The sequence below is a fragment of the Bos indicus genome, chromosome 22 (genome assembly GCF_029378745.1).
Source record: "Bos indicus isolate NIAB-ARS_2022 breed Sahiwal x Tharparkar chromosome 22, NIAB-ARS_B.indTharparkar_mat_pri_1.0, whole genome shotgun sequence".
NCBI classification, from domain to species: domain Eukaryota; kingdom Metazoa; phylum Chordata; class Mammalia; order Artiodactyla; family Bovidae; genus Bos; species Bos indicus.
In genome coordinates this window covers 59,494,633-59,517,234 of record NC_091781.1, presented here as the reverse complement: position 1 = coordinate 59,517,234, position 22,602 = coordinate 59,494,633, and the positions used below count along the sequence as shown (strand labels likewise).

At 60.6% G+C, this 22,602-nt stretch overlaps 2 protein-coding genes across 2 annotated transcripts in view; one reads left to right on the top strand and one right to left on the bottom strand.

The window, feature by feature from the left end:
* The first annotated feature begins 1,118 nt into the window (after nt 1-1,118).
* Nucleotides 1,119-13,803, top strand: SEC61A1 (SEC61 translocon subunit alpha 1). Its single transcript, XM_019984754.2, has 12 exons — nt 1,119-1,272; nt 1,412-1,479; nt 4,347-4,412; nt 4,508-4,586; nt 5,535-5,666; nt 7,383-7,492; nt 7,800-7,953; nt 8,672-8,832; nt 9,895-10,092; nt 10,339-10,530; nt 10,885-10,961; nt 11,989-13,803. Exons 1-12 carry the CDS (start codon nt 1,266-1,268, stop codon nt 12,173-12,175), a joined length of 1,431 nt encoding a protein of 476 aa, XP_019840313.1. The 5' UTR covers nt 1,119-1,265; the 3' UTR covers nt 12,176-13,803.
* A 5,350-nt stretch (nt 13,804-19,153) lies between these two features.
* The window catches only part of RUVBL1 (RuvB like AAA ATPase 1), a 31,367-nt gene continuing 27,918 nt past the window's right edge, over nt 19,154-22,602 (bottom strand). The window contains exons 10-11 of the mRNA XM_019984850.2: nt 20,325-20,416; nt 19,154-19,513 (exon numbers count right to left, since the gene is read on the bottom strand). Of these exons, the coding sequence (XP_019840409.1) occupies nt 19,354-19,513; nt 20,325-20,416 (252 nt within the window). The 3' untranslated portion in view covers nt 19,154-19,353. The remainder of the gene's footprint in view (nt 19,514-20,324; nt 20,417-22,602) is intronic.

The window sequence follows — 22,602 nt, the reverse complement described above, 5'->3', positions numbered from 1 at the left end:
CATGGTCACATGTGCTAGTATCAGCTCTGAGCTACCTGCTGAATTGTGTCCAGGGGCTGACACAAAACTGCAGCACTTATTACAAAGAGGTCCTGCACGGGAAGATGGGGCTGCTCTCAGAAGCAGGCCGAGGAGGGTCGGACTTAACGTTTTTCTCTGGGGGATGCATAGCAAGTGCCACCACACGCGGCCACTTCACTGAAATTCCTGCCCACCTCTGCCGGCATTTGTATTTCCACCCACGGTTAGGTTTCCAAAAAAGGACTTCCCGTCTTAGAAAAATCCCTGAGGGAAAGATGTACAAATCCTGGCCACCTGCTAGAAACGGGAGGGAAGGGAAAGGAGAAACAGCAAGCCCTAAACTAATACTACAGAACACCTCGCCACCGCGGCTCTCCTACTCCATCCGTCCCAGCTCCAGGCTGCGCTTCGGGAACCCCACCTAACCCCAGGCAGCAGCGCCAGCCTGCTCCAGACGCTGACGGCACGGAGTCTCCTTCCTCAGATTACCGCTCGCGTGCCACCGGCGATCACAGCTGCTCGGACATAAACCCCAAACTCCGCGCCCAGCACCCCTCGCCCCGCCCAACGGCCCCAAGAGCCTTGAACCTTATCGCTACCCTCACACAGCCCTCCGCCAAACAGGCCTCCTCTCCCCGGAGACCTCGGGCAGGCGCAGCGTCTGCCGCAACCGCAACGGCTCCTTTCCCGGGGCGCCTCCTCCGGCCTCGCCCCCTCCCCACAGTCGGCGGGGCCCGCGCCCCAAGCAGCCGCGGCTTTGCTCGATGAGCCCACCAAAGGATGCCCGTCGTCCCGTCGCCGCGCACCTGCCGGACGCCAGGGACCCAGATGGCCCCAGGACAGGCCTGCACTAAGGAGCTCATGGTCTACGCCGCGAAACGAACTACAGCTGCCCCGAAGCGTGGGGCGACAAGCCGGCGTGGGGAACGTCTTCCGGGTCCCAACACGCGGGTCCAACTGCGCAGGCGCACGCCCCTTTCTCTGCGGGCTCCGCGCCTCGCCCCGCCCTCCGGCCTCACTCCCGACAGGCCGCGCGGCCCCGCTGCATGCCGGGAGTTGTGGTCTCGGCGCGGGCGATGCGCGCGGGCGCGGCGCGTGGCAGGAAGCGGAAGCGGAAGCGGCCGCCGCGGCGCTAGCACTGACGTGTCTCTCGGCGAGGCGCGGCGCTCCAGAACAGGCCCGGCGGCAGCGGAGCCGGAGCGCGACCCAGCCGGAGCGAGACCTGGAGCGGAGCAGCCGCCGCCATGGGGAGTGAGTCCCTCGGGGCAGCACGGGCGCGGGCGGGACCCCGCTCCTCTGGCAGGGAAGCCCACCCGGCCCCTCGCCCCTACTCCCCGGGGCGGCGCGGGGCCCCCCAGCCCTGACTCTCCTCTTGTCTCTCCCCCCAAAGTCAAGTTTCTGGAAGTCATCAAGCCCTTCTGTGTCATCCTGCCCGAAATCCAGAAGCCGGAGAGGAAGGTGAGTCGGAGCAAGGCTCGGGGAGGGCGGTGAAGCGGCCCCGACGCGCCGAGTGGACGCCCCTTCCCCAGATTCTGGTCCGGGCGGCGTGCTTTCCCCCGAGCCGCGCCGGGCTTCGGTTGGAGCGTACTCTGTGGACGTCCCTCGGGTGGCCCGAACCCGAGGCTTGCGCTGCCCCGAAGAGGACCCTGGCCTGAGTGAAAGGCCTCGAGAGCCTCAGACCCTCCGGTTTGAGCTCCTCTCCCTCCTCCCGCTCCAGCGGCAGCGGATCGCCGGCTGTCCCCCTTCCTGGAGATGCGCTTTTTGTCCAGCTGCTGCAAGGAGTTGAGAGCAGTCACTTGGCTATGTGTAACTGAGTCTGCCCCTTCTCCGTGTGCCCTCACTGAACTGAGAATGAGGGCATATTGTGACCCGTGTCTTTACATCAGGTCCATGAAAACCTGCTGTAAAGACGTGTGGAGCTCTGTTGACTCTTTATCAAGAATTTTTGCACGTGCACAGCTTCAGGCCCAAACAGTGAGAGTTGCCAGTGTAAGCGAAGCCGTTAAACAAGGAAGAACAGCTTCATCTGGTTCTTGGGGAGAATTAGTAGGAATATGTTTTTGTCCTCACATTCTTTGCGTCTCCTCCACGGATGTGCTGGCTTTGAGGGGCTGATATGCAAAGGTGTGTGTGTGTGTGTGTGTTCCCAGCACAGTAGAAAGGGCCTGGCTCTGGAGGCAGGCTCCCCGGGGATCCACCCTCACTCAGCCTCTTCATGTGTGACCTTGGCCTTGTGTGTAGCTGAGTGTGGTGGGAGAGCAGTAGAAATCTGCGCGAGGTACGGCAGTGGCTCCAGAAGGGGTGAGCCGTGGAAGACATTGTGTCTGATGGCAGCCTTGAAGGCAGAAGAGAAGTGTCCTTGAAGGAAAGGAAAGGAATTCTCATGGCATCAGGAGTATGGAGTCTGCTAAGGGAGAGAAGACCAGTCGGTGGGAGGGTGTTCCGTATTGATAGAGCAAAAAGGGTGGGCAGGGAGCCAGACAGATTAGAAAATTGCTTTGGGGTAGGGTCGAGGTTGAGAGGATTCTGCCAAGAGACTGAACTCCAGAGGTAGGGGAGGCAAAACTAGGATAAACAGTTTTGATGTCTTGCTGCTGAATTTGGCTGCTTCCAGGAGACGAGACTTGGTTATTTAGAATGAGGAGTCCTGTAAAACTTGTCCACTGTCTTTCCCTGTAAAGAATCGTTTCTAGCTTGTTATGTGACCCATCAGCCTGACAGGGTGTTGCTTTCCTTGGCTGCCTCCTGATTTCCCGGTGGGAAGGGGCGCGGGGAGCATTCTCAAGAGGAAGAGTTCTGTGGATGCCCCAGCTGCACGTGGAGTGCCTCAGTGTCCGATCTCCCCACCGTGGCGCGGTTGTCCTGTCGAGCCCTGTCCACAGCGGGCGGCGCAGAGGCGCTGTAGCCCTGAGCTAACCAGAGAGCCGTGACTCCGGCTCAGTGCTCACTTAGAACAAAGCTTAAAAAGTGTCTTTAAAGAACACACTTTTGTTTCCTTACTACCTTCACTCACAAGGTGTTTCTGTGTTGAGATCTTAGTCCACAGAGTAAGTCCTGTGTTTCCTAAGCCTTTAGAGCCGTTCATCCTTGCCGTGCAGCCTGCAGGTGCGATGAAGACCTTCGGTTTCAGAGCAGAGGGGGCTTGGGCAGGTGTCTCAGCTTCCCCGATGCTGCTTCTCAGTCGCCTGGAAAATGATTCTGAGTCGTCCCCTATCACCTTACACACCTGAGGAGACGTGGAAACTGGTTAAACAGACGCTACCAGTAGCTAGTGAGTCGGTTGAATGTGCCGTTCTCCCTGCTCCTCCAGTGTGTATTACATCGTCTTATCCTTAATTCCTGGAGAATACTGGAGAAAACGCAAAGAAACGCGGGTTGCAGATTAGTTGACTCCAGCATAGCAGGATTTTGTCCATTACAAAACCCTTTAAAGTGAGGAGTGACGCTCCTGTGCTGTGGGCAGGTCTGGTTTAGGGATCTCTTTCTGTTGCAGCATTTCTTTGATTGTGGTTCAGATCCTACACTGTTCATTGCTGACGGTTCAGAGCGCAGGCTTTGAGCTCAAATCCACGACAGCTGTGGGATCTGAGACAAATGTGAGAGTGAAGTTGCTCGGTTGTGCCTGACTCTCTGCGACCCCATGGACTGTAATCTATCAGGCTCCTCCGTCCATGGGATTTTCCAGGCAAGAGTACTGGAATGGGTTGCCATTCCCTTCTCCAGGGGATCTTCCCAACCCAGGGACTGAACCCGGGTCTCCCTCATTGTATGCAGAGGGAGAGGCTTTACCATCTGAGCCACCAGGGAAGTCTATTTTTCTAAAACTCAGTTTTCTTGTAAAAGCAAGGATAACATGACGTTGTGTGAAGATTAAACGAGATGATGCACATGCAAGTCTTTGCATCTGTGCCTTATCTGCAGAAAGGCTTCCCAGGTGGCTCCGTGGTAAAGAGTCTCCCTGCAACCTGGGAGACGTGAGTTTGATCCCTGGGTCAGGAAGATCCCCTGGAGGGGGAAATGGCAACCCACTCCAGTGTTCTTGCCTGGAGATTCCATGGCCAGAGGAGCCTGGCGGACTACATTCCGTGGGATCACAAAGAGTTGGCTGTGACTGAGCACGCACGCACACACGTGTGCACAGAAGGCATGCAGCACGCACACTCCCATTTGGGCGTAGTGTGGAGTGTCTGCGCCTTGCTTTCCTGTGAGCAGAGCAAGGCATGGAGCGGAGCCCACTTCCGTTGCTCTGCTTGTGGCGGCCTTGCCGTCTGGGCTCGCTCTGCTCTGAGGGTAACTCGCGTCCTGGCCCGCTCTGCCTGCTGCAGATCCAGTTCAAGGAGAAGGTGCTCTGGACCGCCATCACCCTCTTCATCTTCCTGGTGTGCTGCCAGGTAGGCTGGGCGGGGTCCGCGGGCTGGGGTCCGGGGTCTGGGTGTGGCGTGGGGGGCCGGGAGCACGTGCCTGGCTCCTCTCTGCTTGCTTCCAGATCCCCCTGTTTGGAATCATGTCTTCAGACTCAGCTGACCCTTTCTACTGGATGAGGGTGATCCTCGCCTCCAACAGAGGTAGGCTGGCCCCCTGCCCCCCGTGCTGCGTGGGCTTGACTGGCTGCCTGCAGCTATAGTACAGGCTTGGCTTTAGATGGAGTCCAGAGTGTCTGGAGAGAGTGTTCGCATGCTGTGCTAAACAGAGCCCTGGTGAGTGCTGGGTTCCGCACCCAGCATGTCACCCTGTTCAGAACTGCTTTGTATGCGGTGCAAAACCTGTAACAAGAAGGTAAGTCTGCATGGTAGAGATTTCTAAATAATGTGCGAAGACTAGAATGCTTTTGAAGCAGCTGGAATGACGGCCTGTCTTTCTCCTGTTGGATAGCATTCTTTAGAATATGCAGTTTGTTTCTCAGCTGTGTCTTGTCCGCATCTACAGGTCACGTGACGTGTCCAAAGAAGTAAATGCATAAGCAGTGTGCTGTACACTCTAAACAGTCGCCTGTTTGGGGTGAGGGGCGTTTTGAATGTTTATGCTGCTACTGCTTCTGACTGACTCGTTTTAAAAACATGGTTCACATTAAGTTGTAAATCAGTTGGAAGCATAGCTTGCTTTAGTGTGATGGAGTAGAGGTCTACTCGAAACTAGATACAGTTGTATGGCCCTCATCTCCAGGCTCTGGAAAGTATTCTAACGTCATCCTTTTTTGTTAACTGATGAAGAGTCAAACCTACCTTATCTCTGTACAACCAGCGTGAACCTGTTTTCGTGAATTTAAATGTAGCAATCGGTTTAAATGCCATGTGACTTCTAAAGAGAATGTCACCTGGCAGACTGAACAGAATGGATTGACTTGCCCTCTAACTGCTGAAATCTGGGGGCTGTTCTCTGAATGAAATGTGCTGGCAGACTGAAGCACGCTGGGCTTCTGCTGGGGCGCACAGTCCAGTGGTGTGCGGTCATTTTCTCACCAGCATCTTGCTTCTCCACACTGACGTCAGCTGTGTTTTGCCCCCCTTCCTAAGGCACGCTGATGGAGCTGGGCATCTCGCCCATCGTCACCTCCGGCCTCATCATGCAGCTCTTGGCTGGCGCCAAAATAATTGAGGTTGGTGACACCCCGAAAGACCGAGCCCTCTTCAACGGAGCCCAAAAATGTAAGTGGGATTGTAAATGATGTTCAGATGTCTGTAGTTGAGAATTTGAATTTGCTACGAAGTTTGGGTCATCAACAATTGGCTTGGGGTTTTTCAGGGGGCGGGGTTGGCTGTCTTTGGCAGGAGTCGGGGCATCATTGCTGTAATCCTCTCGGCCCTCCAGCCCTGTGTGGCCTTGTGTTGGCATGAGGGCACTTGGGACGGGCTGGAGCAGGCAGAGGAAGGGCGTCGCTGCCCAAGCCTGGAGGGCCCGCCCTCCACCATCTCCCTGTCTTTCCACTTAGAAGCAGAGCTATGCTAAGAATTCAGTTGAATGTTGTGTGTAAAAAACCGGTGAGTGCCTTGCCAGTGGTGGTACCTGGCGGGGTGGTTTTTCTCTTGTGGGAGTTTACGAGGATTTGCTTTAGAGGAATGATGGTCTCTCAGCTTAGCTGCGTGTACCAGCTGTGCGACGCTGGGCGGCATGTGCACCAGCTGCGTGGCTCTGGGCGGCGCGTGCACCAGCTGCGCGGCGCTGGGCAGTGAGTTGCAGCTCGTGTCCCAGTTTCTTCACCTGTAAAAACGGGGATGATGATATTTTCCAAGTAGTAAATCATAAGCGGCACTCGTAACAATGACCAGTCATCAGAATTAACCAAGTTAAGCCTGACTGTGGATTGAATAGGTATTAATCAGGAAATGATAATTACACTTTCCTACCCAGCCGTATCTCCTTCCACTCCAGCATGTTTTAAGATCTGAAGTTAGTAGGTTAAAAAGTTGAGCACGAAAGACTAATCTAGTTTAAACTTGTCAGTTTCAGACACAGAGCAGGATCTTAAAATATATATGTGCGTTATTTTTCGGAACTATAGATCAGCTGTTTTCTCTTTGGTCTTGGACTTAATAAAAAAATTTTTTTCTGCTCTTTTTTTGCCTTAAGAATTTGGTCTTATTGAGCACTTTTAAAAAGTCAAAAAGGGACTACATATGACAGGCACTTTGGAGTAGAATGTATATATTTTGGTGGGGGCGGCAGACTAAGCCGAAAAGCTGGAGTTGAATCCCAGTCCCATACTGTAAGATCCACGAAGTACCGTGGAATCCAACAAAAAAGCGTAGATTCCGTTGTGCATCCCGGGGGAATGTAGTGAATGATACAGGACACAAGACTGTCTGTAAAAAGGAAAGCCTCCTCTAGGAGAGCTCCGGGAGAGCTGTGTGGCGGGGGAGCGGGCTGAGCGAATTGGTGGCATGATAGGTTTTCCCTAAAATAATGCATTAAATACAAACTGGGAAGGCTCAGCTGATCGCCGAGTTGTATTCTGTGCCCTGAAGCGCGAGCCTGTTGGTGGCCTGGGCAAGTGCTCCTGGAGCCTGGGCCCAGACGATGGCCTCAGTGTGGTGTGCAGGTTGGGGTCGTACCTGAGTTGTGTTCACGTCTGCCCTAAGAAGCTGGGTGGTGACGCTTCAGGGCTTTCCCCCGCCCTCACTGAAAGGAGATGCACGAGGCGGAGGTGGAACTAAGAGAGCCCACGAGCTTCTGTCCCGAGTTTGAGTTACCGTGCATCGCTGTCGCTTTGTCGGTGTGGTTCGAGCATTTCCTGGCTGAGCTCCCTGGGGGCAGCGTCTGTGGTCCTCACCTTTGTCCTCCTGGCGTGGAGCTGGCGTCTGGGTCACCGTGTCCTCCAGGACCGCGTGCTGGCCCTGAGCACACAGCTGTCCTTCCGTCTGCAGTGTTCGGCATGACCATCACCATCGGGCAGTCTATCGTGTACGTGATGACGGGGATGTACGGGGACCCGTCCGAGATGGGCGCCGGAGTCTGCCTGCTCATCACCATACAGGTAACGCTGGGCTGGCACCGAGGCTGAGGCACCCTCACACCTGCCCCGGCCAGACAGCAGAACTGAGGCAGGCCGAGAGAAGCTTCCTGAGAAGAGGCCCGGGCCCCGTGTTCCCTTCTGAGTTCACAGAGGAGCCTCCCACGGCAGGCGTGCCCTCTGCCTTCAGGGGTTCCCATCAGAGAAGCCAGCTCCCAAGGAAGGGCAGAGCCATGCTGTGGGAGCACTCATGCTGTGGGAGCACCCATGCTGTGGGAGCACTCATGCGGTCTCTTTCCGTGTCTGTACTTGTTTATTTTTATACTGACAGCTCTTTGTGGCTGGCCTGATTGTTCTGCTTCTGGACGAACTTCTGCAAAAGGGGTACGGCCTGGGCTCTGGGATCTCCCTGTTCATCGCCACAAACATCTGCGAGACCATCGTGTGGAAGGCGTTCAGCCCCACCACCGTGAACACCGGCCGAGGTGAGGCCCCGCGCCCGTGGCGGGTTCCGTGAGCAGCACGCGCGCCCCCATTTCAGGGGCGAGGTGCCCGTGGGTGGGGTTCCGTGAGCAGCACGCGCGTCCCCGTTTCAGGGAAGATCAGTTTTAGGTACATCGCTTCTGATTTTTCTGTGCGTGTATCTGTAAAGGTTTTGAAGATACAGGTTTTTGCTGACACCAATGTGTCAGTTGCATATTTCACCTAGAGAGCACATTGCAAACACTGGCCCCCCAGTACAGCCAGCCCCCCCTCACTCAGCACCGCCTGGCCATCACTGCATGGGCAGGGCAGCTCTCCCAGCAGGCCTTCCCTGGTGGACACCCAGGTGCTTCCAGCCTCTGCAAGGAGCAGCTTTGTAAAAGAGGCAGGGATGTGGGTGCTCACAAGCTGAGCTTAGATCCTGGCCGCACCCTTGGCTGCCAGGATGCTCGGGGCCGCCCTGAGCTCCACTCCGGCCACCGGGATGCCCGGGGCCGCCCTGAGCTCCACTCCGGCCACCGGGATGCCCAGGGCCACCCTGAGCTACTCCGGCCACCGGGATGCCCAGGGCCGCCCTGAGCTCCTCCGGCCACCAGGATGCCCAGGGCCCCCTGAGGTCCTCTCCGGCCACCAGCATGCTCGGGGCCGCCCTGAGCTCTCCTCCGGCCGCTAGCATGCCTGGGGCCGCCCTGAGCTGCCCCCTCTCCCCCACCGTAACAGGAATGGAGTTCGAGGGCGCCATCATCGCGCTGTTCCACCTGCTGGCCACCCGCACCGACAAGGTCCGAGCCCTGCGGGAGGCGTTCTACCGCCAGAACCTCCCCAACCTCATGAACCTCATCGCCACCATCTTTGTCTTTGCGGTGGTCATCTATTTCCAGGTGCGTCCAGAACCGGCCCTGGGGAGTCAGGGGGGCCTGCATCCCCGTGCCCACACCCCAGGGCGGCGTGAAGCACGCGTACCAGTGCCACGGGCAGCCGGCTTTTGACGGAGGGGCCCCGTGGGCTCACGGGAACCTGCCCGAACTAACGAGCTGAGGCAGCTCTGACGTTTCAGGTCTTAATTCAAGAGAAGTGAGAGTAAGCGCAGCCTCAGGCCTGCCGCTTACCCGGTGTGTAGGTGCCTGTGGCGCGGCTGCCTTGTCCTTGCGAGAGCTGTCAGCTCTTACGCGGTGAGTCTGCGTGACTTGCTTCTGGACAGGAGGCTCAGCTGCCTGTTGCTTTCCTGGAGTTGGACTCGTGTCTCGTCTTTGGTCAGTCGCTCTGTCCTGACACACAGGTGTTTATGCCACCAGGTGCTGAGGACTGAGCACGTCTGCTCCGTTAGCTGATGCTGGTTAATGACAAGCTAGCTCCTCGGGGTCTTGGGGTTTGATTGTTGAGGTTTTATTTTACATATTCTGAACTCTGTTCTAGGCACTGGGAGGTGGTTTAAAAAGAAAACAAAAACAAGTACATATAGGAAGCCCTTTTTATTTTCCAAGGGTTTCAGAGGGAAAGGTTGTATTCCTAGGAAAGTAGAGAAGCCAGGCTTTTCTGCAGTGAGTGAGGCATCCGAGAAGGGCGCTGTGGGTGTGGGGCCGCCGGGGCTGCCGTGGAAGCGGGGACACGGCCAGCCGCTGATGGCACTGGGGGGTGTCCCACGCTGGTGTCCCTGTGGCGCTGGACCTTGTTTCCTGGCAGAGGCCCTGCTGTGGGTGTGGGGCCTCCGGGGCTGCCGTGGAAGCGGGGGCACGGCCAGCCGCTGATGGCACTTGGGGGTGTCCCACGATGGTGTCCCTGTGGCGCTGGGCCTCGTTTCCTGGCGGAGGCCCTGCTGTGCTTGGTGCATCTTAAGCAGCTTTTCTGGACCCTCCGTCCGTTTGCTCCTGAGTGTGGCGGGTGGGGCGGGGCGTGGAGGCCCGAGCGCGGGGTGAGAACCTGGCTCCTGCTTGGCTCCTCAGGGCTTCCGCGTCGACCTGCCCATCAAGTCGGCCCGGTACCGGGGCCAGTACAACACCTACCCCATCAAGCTCTTCTACACGTCCAACATCCCCATCATCCTGCAGTCCGCCCTCGTGTCCAACCTGTACGTCATCTCCCAGATGCTGTCCGCCCGCTTCAGTGGCAACCTGCTGGTCAGCCTGCTGGGCACCTGGTCTGTAAGTGCGGCGGCCCAGGAGCCCGTGAGGGGCCGGGCGCGGGTGAGGCTGTGGCTGGGCCATGCTGGCGCCGTGGGCCGTGCTCACGGCCAGCGTCGTTTCGCCTGCGATGCTCTCTAGAGCCTGGCACAGGCTCAGTGACGCTTCTTCTGGGTGGGACAGCTGCCCCGAGGGCCCCTCTCAGAGCTGTTTCTGTGCTGAGGTGGGGTGACGGGCGGCGCTCACCACTCCCCGAAATCCCCCCAGGACACCTCCTCCGGCGGGCCGGCGCGGGCCTACCCCGTGGGGGGCCTCTGCTACTACCTGTCCCCGCCCGAGTCGTTCGGCTCTGTCTTGGAAGACCCCGTCCACGCCGTGGTGTACATCGTGTTCATGCTGGGCTCCTGCGCCTTCTTCTCCAAGACGTGGATCGAGGTCTCGGGCTCCTCCGCCAAGGACGTGAGTAGGAGTTGCAGTCTCTGGGAGGTGGTTGATGCAGAACCAGCATCCTCGCTTGCGGCTGGAGTGAGGGGGCTTGGCTTGGCCCTCCTCCTGGGATGGGCCTGTGAACACACGTGGCAGTTAGTCCTTGCTAGGCCCAGTTCCAAAGCGTTAGCGACCGTGGCCGGACCCGGATAGATGAACCTGTGCTCGTCTGGGGAGCAGCAGGCAGAGCAGACTAGGCTTTCCGTCCCGCCTCCTGGGCGCGGTCTCACCGTGCGTGCGGGTGCCGGGGGCGCCTGCGTCTGATAGCACGCCAAGTGTCTGCCTGGGCCTGGACTCACGTCGTCCCCCCGGGTGGGCGTCACACAGGTTGCAAAGCAGCTGAAGGAGCAGCAGATGGTGATGCGGGGCCACCGAGAGACGTCCATGGTCCACGAGCTCAACCGGTGAGTGCCAGCCCCGAGGCCGATGGGGCCCCGTCTTCAGGCGTCCGGGAGCCCTCAGCCCCTCCCCGTGGGGGGGCCGGCCAGGGCGCGGAGGCCAGTGCCTGTGGCGGATGGTGCGGTGAGGGTGCTGACCGAGGGCCCTCGCCGTGCTCCTGCGAGCCGGGTTCTCTGGCAGGGTTCTGTGGGGCACTCCAGGAGGAGCGTGGGGGGTCGAGCGTCTCAGGGGCATCCAAGTGCAGGTGACGTCAGAGAGGCCGGTGGAGGCCGCTAGGCGGGCCAGTGTGTGGAAGGCCTGTGCCAGAGGCCGCAACCGCCGGGCAGAGCGAGGGGGCTGGACTCAGAGGTGGGAGGGTGAGGAGGCTGCGGTGGTCTGCAGGCCTCTCCCCTCACGGTGGGGCTGCCCCTGGGCAGCAGGGTGGGCCATGGTGAGCGCCTTGGATTCTTAAGCCGGCTTATTTCCTCTCAGTCTCTCTCGGTGTGTGAATGAATGAACGTGACTGATTTCCTGTAGAGCTGTTCCCAGCATCGGGCTCTGTAGTCAGGCCCAGGTCTGTCCTGGGGACCACAGCTCGCTTGCCTCAACCACAGGAAGTCAATGTGGCTAATGCCAGGTCATTTTCTGATGCCTAACGGAGGCGGTGGGCAGTTTCGTTCATTCCTTTAAGAATTCCTGACGCCTCTAGGTTTATAGTGCTGTTCAGAAAAAATACAACGAAAAGTCGTAAGGAGACATTTTATGTCCCTGTCTTTAAAATCTTCTGTGACGTTTTCAATGTCTCAGTTTGGACTGGTCCTATTTCAGTAGCTGCCAGCGACTTGCGTGCCTGCTCAGCAGACAGCAAGCCCTAGTCTAGATCGTCAGGCTGCCTGAGCAGACGTAACCGTGCGGGGTCGTGGAGTGATCCTCAGGGCGTCGGGGTCCTCAGGCACAGTAAGCGGGTTGCTGCACAGCTGCTCCCGCGGCCTGGGTCAGGCCCGAGGACTCCGGACAGCCTGTGGCTGATGCGCGCCCCGCGCCCCTCCCCAGGTACATCCCCACGGCCGCGGCCTTCGGCGGGCTGTGCATCGGGGCCCTCTCGGTCCTGGCTGACTTCTTGGGCGCCATCGGGTCTGGAACCGGGATCCTGCTGGCGGTCACCATCATCTACCAGTACTTTGAGATCTTCGTGAAGGAGCAGAGCGAGGTCGGCAGCATGGGGGCCCTGCTGTTCTGAGCTGTGGCTCCCGGACCTGGCAGAGGCGGCCTGCCCCACCACAGCCGAGAGGGGACGGGGGAGCCGCGCTGCAGGAGCTCGTCTCAGGCGCTGCTGAGGCGCAAGGACTTTGGTTCAGTGTGTGTTTGAGTTTCATGTTCTTTTCATTCCACTTTGTAAAGTGCTAGAAATTTTCCAGTTTAAAATTCTGCTTTTCGCTCTGGCATTGGCGGCGGTCGTAGAAGTGGGTCTTGCCCAGCTGAGCGCCAGAGGCGGGCTGGGCTGCCAGCGGCCCCGGTGTCCACGTCACTTCTGTGTTAGCCTTTGCACCTTCTCAGCGTTGCCGGCGACCGCAGCAGTCTCGGCCGCCCCTCAAGGGAGCGTCTCGCTGGTTAGAAGCGCAAGCGTTGCAGTGTCTCTGTCTCGGGGCAGGAGGGCGGCCCCCGCAACGGGCTGTTTCCTGGGGCCTGAGGGCAGCTCGCCGGCGCGTGCCCCTCACAGTCCGGCCGGAACATCTGGTTTGAAACGGTTTCTCTGGAAGACAATCATTTTCCCTTTTGAAGTTAGTTTTTGAGGACACAGTCTCTTCCAAACTAGCGGGATGCATTTCCAGAAGAGCCTCCTGGCCCCTCTGTGTGTGTCTCTGCGGGCTGACCTGTGTCCTCGGTGGTGGAGCCGGGCTGGGATCCACAGCTCAGCAGCGCGCCGGGCTGAGCGCAGTCCGCTGTGCGGGGGACCCTGGGCTGCCAGCCGTCCGGTTGCCCTGGCCATCACCGAACTTGTCCGTGCTGCGTCCGCCCCACCCGCCCCTCAAGAGGGGAGGAGCTGTGGCCGGCCCCACACACTACCTTCTAGGCTGAAGACTTCCCATTTATATTTTTTTAGAACATTTTCACTGTACTTAGGACCAAGCACAAGTGAAGTAAATGACGGGATGCCTCTGATCTCCACTGTCAGCAGAACCGCCCAGCAGAGAGGAGATGGGCTCTAGATCCACGGTGACACCAGGGTCAGAGACATTGGGTTTTGCTAAGTTTCGCCCATGTTTGATATAAAAAGACAATTATGCCTGAGACAAATTCTGATTGCAATAATAGGTGACCTAGATCTTAGGAATTACCACCTTCTCAAAGGCCTTTAGGGAAGCCCTTCTTGGGGGCCAGCAGAGTTAGGTAGCGCAGCCTGAGGGGTGCATCCTGCCCCTCGGAGACCAGACCCCACCAGCAGCGGGCACACGGTGCCTCTGAAGCACAGCCAGTAGACGTGCCAAGTTTGGTGCCCATCTGAGCCCAAGGGCCCCAGGCTCACTGGCTGTGCTGCCCAGGGAACAGACCAGCCGAGGGGCGAGCGGACTCGCCCAGCACCACCTGGCGAGTGGACAGCAGAGCCAGGATGGGCCCCGGCCTGTCCCCCTCGGCCAGGGCACCCACCACACCACACGCGGCCTTGTCCGACCCAGTCCTACGCGGAGACCTGACGCCCCGCAGCCCTGCTGCAGCCTCTGACCACGCACGGCTCGGGCGCCTGACCTGCAGTCACTGGTCATGGAGGCGGGCTGACCCCGACTTCCAGGGGACTGTCACTGTGGACGCCCAAGCGGCATAACTGAGATAAGGTGAATAAGAACAAATAAAGCCAACTTTTTACAAGCTGCCTGGTGGTAGTCTCTTGGTTTTCAGTTCTGTTGCTGAAGCCAGAGAGAGGAGGGCGTGGCCTTGGCAGCCTTCCGGGGCACAGGGCTGGTGTGAGACGTGAGTCCCTAGTTTTGCACGGGCTGCCCAGGGCTCCCCGTCGATGGGAACCTGGAAAGCTTCGTTGTGCGGGTGTCTGGTGCTGCACGTGTGCGGGCCACTCCAGCCCCTGCAGGAACGGGCGGTGGACCACCTGCTATGAGCGTAGCAGCTTCCAGCACTTCAAGTCCAGGCCTTGGCTGTGGCACGTGTCCTTCCCCACCTGGTCGCTGACTGTTGCCTCCGCGGTCTCTGCTCTGCCCTGGACCCCCAGCACTGGGGCGGCGGTGGCTGCTCCCTGGAATGTGCCGTGCAGAAGAGTTTCCAGCAGTTTCCTTCGAGCTGACCAGGAGGTGTTTCCACAGTGATGTGAGCCCGTGTTGTGAGCTGTTGCTCTTGTCCAGACAAGGCCGCCACCCCAGGCCCTTCACGCCTGCCTCCTCAGGGGTCCCGGATGACACATGGACAGGGCCTTCCTCCTGAGCTGTCCACATGGAGCCCTGGCCCTGGTCTCATCTGGGAAACATTTCTGAGGGGGTGTGCCAGCAAGGCAGGTTGGACCCTGGTGGGGACGGGTGCTCGGGCCTGGCCTGCAGAAGCTGGCACTGAAGCATGAGAGGTGGGGTGCCCCATCACGACCCCCAGGAGCTCCATCAGAGGAGCTCCCCCAACTGGCGGAGCACAGCAGCCCTCCCCACCGGGCAATTGCGCTCTGCCTGTGGCGGAACAGAGCCCTGGAGACCCCTGCCCTCGCTCCCCACTCCGGGCCTTTCCTGGAGGGTGGGCTCTTCCCACCCACCTGAGAAGAAACGCCCCGGGAAGCTCCCGCAGGTGCCTCTGCTAGAGGCCTCTGCGGGGCAAGGAGAAAGGCCTGGGGAAGGCCACCACCCCTCCACGCAGGAGCCTCTTGGGGTGCGCCCAGCCAGCCTGCCTCAGGCCCACTGCCACCCCCCAACCCCTGCCTGCCCCACACCCTCCCCGGCCCAATCTCCTGAAGGCCTTCACTGGGCCAGCTCCCCACCAGGCTGAGTCCTCAGGAAGCGCAAGGGACATGGGTGGGCGTGTCCTGCCCAAGGGTCAGCAGAAGGCTCTGCACCGACCCACCACCTGCTGGTGCCGGGGTCCAGACAGTCCCATGGGGCCCCTTGGGCTGTGCCCCCAACTCCCCTGCCCCGAAACAGACCCGGGGCACGGGGGGTGGGCATCGCACTGCCCTGAGCAAATAAAAAAAGTGCAAAGGAATGGAGGCGAAAAATCTCCCTAATAAAAATGCTAGAGAGTAGAGGGTGGCTGACGGCAGGAGGCAAGGGAGACTTTTAAAATTGAAAGCCGGATTCAGTAAGGTTTCCGGATGCTTTTTTCCCCTTGGGACGCACGCTCCTTCCCTGCCCCTCCATGGGTTTGGTCTCCATCGCAGGGAACCAGCCGGGCTTGGCCGCCCCGGCGGAGGCGGGGCGGGGCGGCGGCGCTGTGCGCGGGCGCCGCGTGGGGGCGCTGTGGCCTCGCCGAGGCGCGGGGCGCGCGGCCGGCCGGCTGCAGACTCGGGAAGGGGGTAGGAGGGCCTGGTGCGAGCCCGGCTGCTGCTCGCCCCCGTCACCTCCTCGCGGAAGCCGCCCTACCGCCCCCGCAGCACCGGCCCGTGCTCCTCCCGGGCCGTATGCCGTCGGCTGTCTGGAGCCCGTACGCCCTCGCGCATGGGGCCAGGGGAGAATGCGGGCGATCGGGCCAGACTCCAGGTTTTCAGACGCCGGGCCGTGGGGAGAGGCTGGTGGCCCGCGGGCGGAGGCCGAACGGTGGTCCCCGCGCCCAGCCCTCGCGCAGGGCGGCGCACGCGTGTCCTGGGACCGCCAGCCCCGTGCGCGCGCGTGCGTCCCCGCACCGCCGCGTCCCCATTAATCACACGGCGACGGCGATGTCGAACGGGCGGCCGGCGGGCGCCCATCGGCGCATCTTATCGCGCCGGCCCAGCCGCCGCGCGCGCCGCCCATTGATCGCGCCGGCCGGGCCGGGGTCAGCGCGGGCCGGCGCCTGACAGCGCATCCATCGCCGCAGACGCGCGCTGACGGCGGCCCGGGCGGCACAGCCTGGCCATTAATCACCGCGCCTGCCGCGAGTGACGGCCAGGGTGACGGGGCCAGCCGGCGACAGCCAGCCCGGCGGCCGCCCCGGCACCCCTTCCCCGGGGCCTCCTGTCCCCAGGAAACGGAGGCAGGACAAGGACGGGATGAGTGGGCCCCGGTCTACTCTCAGCGGGCCCGTTTCCAGACGCCAAAGGGCCGGACTAGGCTGGGACAGAGCGGGAAACCAGCGCCCCCATCCCCGTTGCCCAGCCCTGCCTGCACCTCATTGAAGAGGGGGCCAGGGGGCAGCGAGGGCCGGCATACCCTTCCTGGAAGTAGTGGACATTAGGGGAAAGGCCCAGACCCCTGCCGGCTCTCTCCCCTCTCCAGCCTGTGGGCCTGACGGGTCCAGCTGCAGGGGACCTCCAGCCTTCCCAGGACGAGCTGTCCGGACCAGGAGGGGCAGGGCCCGGCGCCCAGCCACTTCTGGCTCCTGTTGGATGAAGTGTGGCCTCCTCCTGCTCCAAGAGGGACAGGGGTCGGGACTCTTGACTGAATCTCAGTAAATGGAGTGCCTGATGCAGCCACGGCAGACCCCCCAAGTCCGCACACCAACTCATCTTCACAGGAAGAAACCAAAGCTCAAGAACCAGAGGGATCAAGGGCAAGGGTCAAAGACAACCCGAGCTGCACCCCTGCCTGCTGAGCCCCCCGGACCCCCGCTCCCGCCCACCTATCACCTCTGCCGGGACCCTCCAGAGCAGGCGCTGCTCGGCTGGCGCAGACGCTGTGGGGCACCTGTATCTCTTGCTCTCCTGGGCAACGCCTGCTGGGGTCTGAGGAGTGGGGGGCGGGTGGCGTCCAACAGGGAACGCACCCCCACCACTCAGGCGCTCCATTTTATTAGAAAGAGGGTTGAGAAAGGTCTGCTAGCCAAGAAGTCATCATCATCTGTTTAGTTCTAAAAACCAATATTCTCTAAGAACCTATCTTGGGGGTGTAACCTAAGAGGTGTGGTCGTGAAAAGACGTGGGCGGAGAAAATGGAAGCAGGGCCCTCCCTTTAAGAGCCCTTAGGCCCAGGGCCCTCACATGCATTCCTGGCCATTAGCACAGGAGCAGGGAGCTGGGATACAGGCAGCTCACCCATCGGGCTTGCTGGGAGGCACCCAGGACAGCCTGGGACCAGAGCGTGGAAGATTAGCCACTTCCTACCAACAGCCCCCTCCCTGCCTCACGCTAACATTACAACAGTTCTTCACGTTGGAGCTGAAATAGTGCAAAAAATGGGGCTGCTGTAATTGTTGGTAGATTATGTGTCAGCCAGATAAGATGTAACAAATATTTCCCTCCCCACCAGGGTCTGTTTCCCTCTTGGTAATGGATGGAGAAACTTCTCATAGTCGGCGAGGGATTGGTCGTAAAAACTTCGCCTGGAAGATTAATGTAATAATCACAAGCTTTGCTGGGAAAAATAGGAGGGAAATTAAACTAACCCAGCCTTCCTACCTGTCCAGACCTGTCTCCCTCACTGTGAGTGCCGACGGACGAGCAGACCATCTCTCTGGGCACCACCAAGGCCAGGAGACCTGGGGAGTGTGGACAGCGGGCAGTGAACACGCGCCATCCTCCCCAGGGCTCGAGGGCCCACCCCCACAGCTCGGCACACTGAGGAGCACGGCCTCCAACCACCTGACGAATCGTCACTAGCTGGGCAGGGGACCCCCAGCCCACTCCCAGGGGGCTGCTGCGAGCATGCGGGAGGAGGCGCAGGCATCGCGGCCCAGCAGGGCGAGCTGTTGCTGCATCTTCATCTTCGGTTCACGCTTCTGTGGGTCCAGCGCGCCTTAAGCTGGGAGACCAGAGACATGGGCGCGGACTCGGGGGAGAGGGTAGCCAGGTAAGGCCAGCGCACATGGCCCTGGCCTCAGGAAGCACCCCACCACCCCTCCCTGTGCCCACTTCCCTCACACCCCCCACCTCAGGACCCCCGTGCTGGGGAGCAGCAGGGCCCTCACAAGACCCATGCTGGCAGCGGGGCTTCGAGGACCCCGGCACTCCGCCCGCCCGCCTGGATTCCCGCTCAGCTCCGGTGACGGGGGTGCGTGCCGGCTGACTTACAGTGGTGCTGAGGATCCCCATCTCGGCGGGTGCCCTCTGGTGCACACAGAAGCACCCGAGACCCTGCCCGTGAGGCGCTGCTCCTGCACCGAGCACTGCCCCCGGTGGGCGCAGGGACAAGGGCCGGCCCGGCAGAGCGCACCGTGGTCCTCCTGCCCGGCAAGGGCACCCAGGCGGCATCTGCCCACGCGCCGCGGGCCCTCCCTCCCAGGGCCTGACGAAAGACGTCGTCCCCGTGACGGGGGCATGGCTCAGGGACACAGGGTCCAACTGAAGGGATCCCAGTGGTCAAAGCTGAGGAACTTGGGCAACAAAATAACGTCATACTGGGTTATAACCCCAAAACATACAGTAAAAATCCCCAGTGGCTACGTCTCGGTGCTCCCAACACGGGGCCGTGTTCAAGCCCTGGCTGGGGAACTCCATGCCAAAACCAAGACCCAGTGCAGCCAAAGAAATTAAATAATAAAAGAAAAGCTCCAGAAGTCCGTCTCGACACAGAAGAGAACAGATGATCGCCGGGGCAAAGACACTCAGCCTCCAGGAGGTGAAGTGAAGGTGCCGCCCCCTGGGAGGGCTGGGCTTAGAGACGCCTTCCAAGGAGGACGGTGAGGAAGGCGGGCAGAGCAACCCGACGGCACGCCCGGGCCAGGGGGCCCACGCCAGCACAGCAGCCAGGAGCCCCGCCAGCGGGCACGCCCGACGGCCTGATGGAAACGCCCAGTGCTCTTCTCCTAGTGACCCTTAATCCCAGTTTAATCACGAGAAAAGCACCAAACCTGCCCCACTAAGGGCGCTATGACGGGGCACCTGACCAGCACTCCTTAAAACTGTCCGGGTCGTCGGAGACGAGGCAGCCCCAGGTGTGACATGGGCGCCGGGTGGCTCCTGGGGTGGACAGCAGAGAGCTGACCGCCGAGGACATGTGCAGAGCCCAGGGCGTGCGCCGCGGGCTGAGTGCACACGACGTGTGTGGCGGCGAGGGGCTGGCCGCCAGGGACCGCTGGGCCGTCTTCGCAGCCCTCCAGCTCTCCAGCCGTTCCACAGCACAAAGGCCCCTTTTAAACATCAGGGGGTCAGATGCCATCATAACCTGTCAGGATTTATTAGGAAACACACCAGCGGCAGGGTTCCTTCAAAGCAGCCACGGGAGGAGCTACGATAATTTAAAGGAAGCATTTCCGTGCCGACCGCACACTGCTGCTGTCCACCCGGGTGGGGACAGCACCCAGCGTGGCTGGGCCGGGGCCTGGCTGACCGCAGTCCCCGCGCAGACGCCCTCGGTCGCCTCACTTCATGTACTTGTCCTGCTGGTCGGCCAGAATCTTGGCCGAGGACTTGGCGTCGTAGAAGAGCTCGCTGATCTCCTCCACGTGCTCCTTCTCGATGCCGTCCTTCCCGTTGATCTTGGCCAGCAGGTTGGCCGGGGTCAGCAGCTGCACGGCGTACCTAGAGCGGCCAGGGCGGGGGTGAGTCGGGGCCATGGGCAGGAGCCCTTGCCCATGCCAGCAGGAGTGCTCATGAGCCCCGGGAGCTTGTGCCAGCTGCTGCAGACGCAGCAGACAGGGACAGTGGTCACTTCCCAGAGAGCTGGACCTACCACCCCACCAGAGGAGCCAGAAGTCACGAACACGCCATAAGCCCCGCCACCCGACTCTGTCACCGCCTGAAGTGCTCAGCAGGCGGCAGCCGCACTGTGGGGAAGGGCCCGCAACCTGGGGCGCACACAGTGGTGGGGAGCCAATGCCAGGGTCCAGACGGGGCGGGGCACACGGCGGGGAGAGGAGCACGTGCCCGAGAGCACACGCGCCATCTGGAGGCGAGCACGTCCAGCGCTTCTGCACGTACCGTGCCACCCAGCCAGCTGGCAGCTCTGCATCCCCCTTAGAAGTGAGGAGCCGACGCCAAGGGAACCAGGCTGGGCTAAGCACTAAGAAGCTGTGACTCACAGGAAGGGATCAGGACACCGAGGGGCACCATCCACAGCAACCGGCTTCTGGCCGCTGGGAGTAGTCAGGACAGCCGCCTGTCGGGCTCCTCCCCGCCCACCAGGCAGAGGCGCCGGGGCTGCAGGGGGCTGCCTGCCCCGCCCCCGTGTCCAGTCCTGCCCCCCTCCTGCACCCCAGGGGCCGCCGGGCAGGGGGCCCATCTCGGGACGGAGGACTTGCCGCCGCTCAGCTTTCCCAACACTGCCAGCGGGCCGTTCTGACCCTGGGCCAGGCCAGGCCCCCATCCAGACAGGGCCCGGGAGCCAGCTCACCTCAAGGTGGTCTTGGTTCCAATCTCCCCCAGGTGGTTCAGCGCTTCCTCACTGATGTTGATCCCCTCTGTCTGGGCTCGGATCTTAATGATCTTTGGGAGAAAAACTGTGATCAACAGTGGCCAACCTCAGCATTCTCGTGCCATCTCCTGAGACCATAGAGGCCCAACCCGGGTGGGCGGGGCAGAGCCTCCCGTGGGCACTGCAGGCCTCGCACCCCTGGGGGACGCAGCCACAGGACCACAGGAGGCAGCTGGTGCCTCCTCGCCTTGCCCCTCAGGGGCTCCCTCAGGGAAGCCAACCCCCCTCCCCAGGGCGGGCACCGCCACCTGTAAGGCAAGGAGAGGCGCCCTTTCTCTGCCTGACGTGATGGTTAAATACGTTTAAAAAGTTACTTTTAAAGATTCAGCAGCCCTCGTAACATCACTGGGTGACATCACATCTGTCAAGAGGAGGCTGGCGCACGTGCGCTGATGACCCCAGGGGCTGGCGGGAGGCAGGCTGGGCGGGGACGGCAGGGCGCGTGGCGCCGGGGCGCTGGCCGCGCAGCAGCACCAAGTGATAAGGGGCAGCGGGGTAATGATGCTGCGTGTTGTGTGCTGAGATAACTCGGGGACGTCGAGCCTTGTATAATACAGGAATTTTTCACTCTGGCAGCTTCGTAAACAAGATATCAAGAAGCCCTTGTTTAAATTAAAGCCATAAAGACATACCCGGGACACAGCCATGGAGGCGGGAGAGACTGAGCCCAGGCTACAGCGTCACCGGGGCAGAGGGACCAGAGGGTCAGGAGCTGTCCGCAGGGAAGGCCCAGCTCGGAAGCAGGCCCGCAGACGTGAGTGGCGAGCGGGCAGGGGCACGGTGGATGGGGAGGCAGCCCCTCTGCAGTAAGCGGTGCCGCCAGGGCCAAGGGCCAGGCGCTGGCAGGAAGGTCTCAACTCAGACTTCTGTACGAAATGTCCTGAGCGCTAGAGTGCTGTCCACTCAAATATCTCACAGACGCTGCACTGGCCACGTCAAACGTTGGCTCAGCCGGGGGCTGCCAGGTGTGACCTCAGTCACAAGCATCTATGTGCAGCTGAGCAGGGACGTCACCAGACGGGCACGCGGACGGGGGAAAGCAGGGGCAGAAGGCTCCCGCCAAAGGACGCCCCTCTGGTAAACGCCCATCAGAGCAGGGCAGCTCTGCACTTTCGAGTAGAAAGAGCTTGTCACCAACAGCTGGATCTGCCACAAGAAGTCCCCGGGGCCTCGGGAACTCTAGGGAGATGTGGACACGGGGTCCTGGAGCCTGGTGGGGAGACCCCAGCCCGAGCGGCCGACACTGCAGGGTGTCAGGGATGCTGTGCTCTCGCTCTCTCTGGAGCAGGTCACAGCAATGCCAGGAGCTCCTGCTCCAGACCGCTCACCAGTGACAGTTCATAAATTAGATCTTTAATCATTTAATAACCTGCAAGGGATAGTTTATGAGGGTGTCGGCGCTGGTGGCAGAGTACACAAGTTACATCATTTTGTTTTTAAAAAACCCACCCAAGCTCCAGTAGAAATGCTGAGACTGTCCCCTGAATGGCATGAGCAAAGTCAGGCTCGTCCTGGAGCTGGTCTGTCATCTCCTCGCCCAAGAGAAAGCCCAAGAAGAGGCCCCCCCGCTGAGCCTGCGGACCCTGGGGCAGCACGCATATGCGGGGTGGTGGTGGGGGGTGTGGGGGGGTAGGGCAGCATGCTCCGGGTGGAAAGGAAGCCACAGAGGTTGGCTGGCTGATCTTGCGATGCCAGCCTGGAGCCCTGCTCACTGAAAGCTGCTGAGGAGCCTGTGAGCAGCAGTGACTCCTCCCTGAGTTCCCGTGCTCTCCCTGGGGCCTCCCAGCGGCCCCGAGAGGAGGGAGCGCTTGTCCCGTGAGCAGAGGCGGAGGCCCACAGAGGACACCACACAGCCACGGAGCGCCGTGGGGCACAGGGCGCCGCCCTGGCCACAACGGTTGGGGTGAGGAAGGGGCCGGTGTCTCCTCTGCTTCTGCTTCTGCTCCTAGTCAGTGAAAGCCTTGGCTTCGACCCAGCATTCATCCAAGACCAAGAGACTCTCATGTGGGGACAAGGCCTCCAGCCGTGGACCCCATCTCCCACCCAGCTTGCTGCCGTCAACCACAACCACTGGGGTCCGATCCATGCTGTCACGCAGGGAGAGCTCTGGCTCTACACATCACGGGCCTCCTGGGCGCTAGTCAACAAGACACGCAGGGCCAGGCCAGACAGGCCACAGGCAGGTGGGGAGCTGCTA